Below are 4,657 nucleotides of genomic sequence, written 5' to 3' on the forward strand. Positions count from 1 at the left end.
CCCAGTTTCGGACATTGATACATGCCTTCTTGTTTCGCAGCGCCTTCGGGAGTGGAATGTAGGTGCTTCCACGCAGTGGTTGGTATTTGATGTCTACCCTCCCAGAACCGTGGCCACCCAGAACCTTGGTTGGTAAATGTCTTCAAGAGATCTAGGCTGTGGGCAAAGGATTGTCTAGTCCCTCACCAATTTGATTTTTCTGTAGAAGTCCCTCCTTCATGAGGCAGAACGTGGAGTCTGTGTGTTGCATGGTGATCTATCTGTTGTTCTTTAGAATCATTTCGTAAAATTTTCGTATGCTTCAAGTATGAACACTGTTGGAAAATCTGTTTCCAGACTGTCGCCATTCAATCATGTTTATAAATACGGAATATACTGTGAGAGATTTCTTGTGTTTTCTTTTGCGTGGTGCAGGTTAACCGATTGGGTATGCTTGCAGTTGGCTGTAATGTTCTATGTATTTAACCCTGGATACTTCGACTGTGTCCAAAAGGGTCACACCTTCCCCCCTCCCGCTGTCTTGTATTTCTTTCTGTCTTTCACCTTTTTTGTTGTCCTTCCCCTGAGCACCGTTTGCGCGAAAAAGGTCTTATTTCCTTCCAAAAGCTGAATCGAGATGCTTGAAAGACTTTTCTGACAACCATTTTCACAAAGAGGAATGTGTAATTATAGTGTTTTACAGTGGCACACTATCTTTCTAGTTATTGTTAATGCGATATATTTTTTCTTCCTCTAAGAAAATAAAGCATCCCACGTGAATGACCTTTGCGTCTTGATTAATTGTCAAACAGATGCAGGGTCACGTGAGTTCATAGGACGTCAATGCTAACTGATTTAGTCTTGCACCGGATGATGCAATTTAAACGTTCGGCGCAAATTAGACTAAATGATACTAAACTGCAACCTGGTTAGCTATATAATGGCTCTTTAGCAACTACGATTAACGATGGAAAAACCGCCGGGACGCGACGGCTGCAAGGACGTTATTTTGATGAACAGTACAGTATGGGGTCCTTGGTCCGCGACAAAAAAGGGGTAATCTTCAATATCTTACATGAATCAAAAGGCCACAAACTGAAATTTTCCCTGAAGATAGAGGTTTCGTTTCTTGCGATAATATTAAATTGGTAATTTCCAAACTGAAATATTTTTCTTGTAATTCGAAAAAAGGTGAACCAGGAACCCATGACCCGGAGCCTACAACTATACTGTGTTCGTGTAACGGCGTTTTCACAGACCATTTATTTTTAGATTGAATTTCCCGCGAATGAGACTCCCACAGGGGCCCGATGACAAATTACAAGAAATTAAGCTGGCGTCAAAGGGTCACCGAACCGGAACTGCTTTTGTTTTTTGACCTAATTCGCGGGAAGGGCTAGTCTAAAAATAAACCTACTTGTAAAAACGCCGTTTCACAGACGCTGTATGGAAGTTGCACGCTCCAGATGGGCTCCTGGTGAACGTAATCACGAGCCCTTCGTCCGCGAATTTGGTCCTTGGTCCGCGAATCATGTAAGCAGCCCCAAAAAAAATATCTGTGAATCCCGATAATTTCTGTACGAACATGAAAATTTATTAATTCTTCATTATCCTTGATATATCTCAGCTACAGTCGTATTGGATGTCGTTGTGAGTATAAAATCTGTTTTTATTTTCAGTTGCGTGACCGTCTCCCAACACAAGCTCCATTATAAGACCGTACAGGTATTCAAGACATACAAAAGAGGGTAACCCGTTCGTAAACATGTATAACGAAGATTTTAAAAATGTTCAGTTAAAGCAAAGTCATTTTTTCAGTTATCGAAGGTTTCTTTATCTGCGGTCATCAGTAGTATAAGTTGCGGACTAAGGATCCCTATGCGAAAATTGTTGATATTTTTCAAGAGTCAATAAAACAAAAGTTTACTCTGCAGAAAATTCGTTCCCAACCGCAGCAATAAGTTCATCTATACATCTGTTCTGCAAAAAGACACGTGTTCCCGTTGCGTTTTATCTTTACACAAGCCACGTAAAAATGATTATATAAGTTACGGAGCCACAACAGTAGAGACCTTCTAGAAAGACAAAACTTGAATTCTGCACAATCACCGATAGCAAGAAAGCCGAAATTTCGTCATGTGAAAGAAGACTAATCAAGAAATCATCGGACACACTTGTTTTTGGTCGTATTTTACTTAACGATGAGATATGACATCGTGTTCGGAAAAGTCGCGGACCAAGGGCCACATACTGTACTTCAGTTCTCGTTCAAAATACGTTAATAATTCACGAGCTCAACAGCGATAAAACGTCACGTGCATGAGCTTTAAACCCAATAAAACACTCCTCATTGGCAGTAATGAGGCCCGGCTTGTTTTTCTTGTATGCTAGTATCTTCCCCTCAAATTTACCACCGTTGTCTGGACTGCAGAGTGACAATTTTTTTTTTTGTGGAGCGTTCTTGAAGACGTTCAATAAACTCGCGGTCGTGTTTATCAGGTCTAAGACCCCTTTAAACACTCCTACAGAACATCATTCTGGCTGTCTTTTCACTTTTTTTTTTCACCTTTGGGCGCAACACAAAATGTTAAACAAAAGGCATTCCACTTATTTCTGCATGAAATCAGTTAGGGTCCTAGTTTGAGCTACACATCCACTCCTGCTCAAGTCGTACATACAAGTGGGTTACATGTACACCAACAATGTGATTATTTTCTAAAATAAGCATTCTATACCATTTTGGGTTCTATAGCATTCCAGTTAACCTGAAAAATGAATAAACTAGTGAAGTCACGTGTGAATAATTGATCAGCAAAATACGTTAAGTATAACAATCAAAGGCTTTCTAAAACATCAAGTCTTCCACGTTCTCATAAAGTTTCTTGTCGTAGTCTTTCATATTGATGAGCCTCTGTAAAAAGAGGAAAAAGGAAAATAACTAGACATTTCACTACAACAGACCACACCCAGACCAACTGACCACCAGTGCTTTATTTGGTTGAGCACCAAGCGTTCATAGAATGCGGGGTCAAAATCCCTGTCGGACTAACACTCAGGGTCTTAATATAACTGAGCAGAAAGTGCTGCCTTTGTACTTTTATCTACAAATGGTTGGACTTTCAAGTCTTCTCGGACATTAACCGTAGGCCCCGCGGTCTAACAACCCTTCCCGTTTATCACCACCGGGGTGTTGGCCTATCTCTATCTCTCTGACTTCATCTTTCACATTCATGTGTGGGTTGATTAGGTACGTGAGATCAAATAGGGACTGATAGCGGCTGCCAGAGGCCCCTTTACAGGTTGACGTCCGATCTCGCCCCAGAGAAAAAACTGTAAACCGCCATGAGAACATGTGATATGTGCAGTATATACAAATATATTCCCATCACCAATAGTAATGGGGAGCATACCCAATTTACTTTACGAAAACGCAATAGAGGAAATACCCAGGCGGATCGATCCCAGTCAGGCTTGTTGCAGCAAAACTAACAGCCGACCTCTAACGCATGTGTTCCTGTCTTTTTGAAGCTTACAAGGTTCATTTGCTAATTTAACATACACGTCCAAAAACAAGGTGTTCCAAAACTACTTTAAATACCTAAATACCTTTCAAGTATCAATTGCTACTCTAGGTCGAGTGTAAGGGGGGGAAGTGTTGTATACTTTGAAAAGCAGATAATACCAAGCTAATTTTGTATATTTCTCTTGGTATTGCGGGAGAAGAAGCATAAAATACTCTTCAGTAACATGGTAGGAACTTGTAAAGCATCTGTATTCGAAGTTTCAATTCGAATCAGAACTGATTGGAATTATATGTGGATCTCATTGCTAATTTTGGCATGTGGACTTAAACTGGATATGAAAACATAAGAGTAAGATAATGTGCACCAACTTAGATAAACCAAAGAGCAACCCCATAACAAGGACAACACTGAAACAGATGAAGACAGCAAAAAACACTAGTTCTGCTATGCATGGTTCTTTTTGTGTCCCCCTTACAAATCATTAATTTTCTGTATTTTCATCATTCTAAATATTGTTTCCAGAAATTACCTTGTGTTGGTTTTCCATCAGTTTAAGCTCACGTCTAAGTTGCTCAAACGTCGGGCGATCATGGGGTTCCTGTTGCCAGCAATTTAGCATGAGCTGATACCTGCAGTAACAGTAATAATCATTGTCATTCGCCAAGTAAAAAAGGCTTCTGTCGGAAAATTTACATCTTTGATGGTCAATTATATACTCACTAGGATGATCTTTGTAGTAATGGTTGTTGTTGCTAGGCTTTTATAGATTGTGCTAGCATAAATTTCGGCATAATTTGCTGATTTTTAAAATAGCACTGGTAGCATAATCAGCATATATTGATAAGCGGGATGCCATATTTGCTCACTGTCTTAGCCACATTCGCGGTTTGGAAATGCAGAGAAAGCCTCCTTAGGAGGCTGGCAGTCTAGCACAAGATGACAAAATGACGTCATCCACGCTGCCCGATAACTTCCAGTTAGAGATCATACCAGAACCAGCAAACACAGCCAGACATTAAGACAAAGAAAGAAAAATACAATAGACTAGTAGCTGGTGACAACAAAAACTTTTTGCTACACGATCATGATACATTTTGTGGACTCATTTCGCTCATTTTGTAGAAAGAGTAATTTTAAGAAAGTGGCATAATTTG

At 40.0% G+C, this 4,657-nt stretch overlaps 1 protein-coding gene across 2 annotated transcripts in view; it reads right to left on the reverse strand.

Annotated features, from left to right (window-relative positions):
• Positions 1 to 639: 639 nt before the first annotated feature.
• Positions 640 to 4,657, reverse strand: part of LOC137984129 (uncharacterized) — a 104,116-nt gene continuing 100,098 nt past the window's right edge. For both annotated transcript variants that reach the window (XM_068831345.1, XM_068831344.1), the window contains exons 26-27: positions 4,033 to 4,132; positions 640 to 2,890 (exon numbers count right to left, since the gene is read on the reverse strand). In XM_068831345.1, coding sequence (XP_068687446.1) covers positions 2,825 to 2,890; positions 4,033 to 4,132 — 166 coding nt within the window. In that variant the 3' untranslated portion in view covers positions 640 to 2,824. The remainder of the gene's footprint in view (positions 2,891 to 4,032; positions 4,133 to 4,657) is intronic.

This window comes from Montipora foliosa, chromosome 13 (genome assembly GCF_036669935.1).
Source record: "Montipora foliosa isolate CH-2021 chromosome 13, ASM3666993v2, whole genome shotgun sequence".
In the NCBI taxonomy this organism is placed as follows: Eukaryota; Metazoa; Cnidaria; class Anthozoa; order Scleractinia; family Acroporidae; genus Montipora; species Montipora foliosa.